Here is a 258-nt window from a genome sequence, read left to right as displayed (position 1 = left end):
GGCGGCGGGGGCACCGCGGCGGCCGTGCGGGCGGCGCAGGCCGCGCTGGAAGCTCTCGTACTCGGCGAGGTTGTTGAAGCAGGGCGCGGCGGGGAAGGGCAGCGGCGTGCGCGGCGAGTAGAGCGCCAGCAGCGGGTCGAAGCGGCTGGAGCTCACATCCAGGCGGCCAGGGCTGGGCGAGCGGCGGCGGGAGCCCCGCGGCTCCGCGCCCGCCTCGTCCTCCTCCATGCCGGGCTGCGGGCGGCCGCGGCGCCCAGG

At 79.8% G+C, this 258-nt stretch overlaps 1 protein-coding gene across 1 annotated transcript; it reads right to left on the bottom strand.

Annotated features, from left to right (window-relative positions):
- Positions 1–6: 6 nt before the first annotated feature.
- Positions 7–255, bottom strand: LOC120497694 (U7 snRNA-associated Sm-like protein LSm11; the record flags this gene model as incomplete). Its single annotated transcript, XM_039699475.1, has 1 exon — positions 7–255. A coding segment is annotated over one exon (249 nt), but the record flags the coding sequence as incomplete, so codon positions are not given.
- Between the last annotated feature and the right edge of the window lie 3 nt (positions 256–258).

The sequence above is a fragment of the Passer montanus genome, unplaced genomic scaffold (assembly GCF_014805655.1).
Source record: "Passer montanus isolate IOZ18808 unplaced genomic scaffold, ASM1480565v1 scaffold13374, whole genome shotgun sequence".
Lineage (NCBI taxonomy): Eukaryota > Metazoa > Chordata > Aves > Passeriformes > Passeridae > Passer > Passer montanus.
The sequence above is the reverse complement of the archived record's forward strand: the minus strand, read 5'-3'. Positions and strand labels throughout refer to the sequence as shown.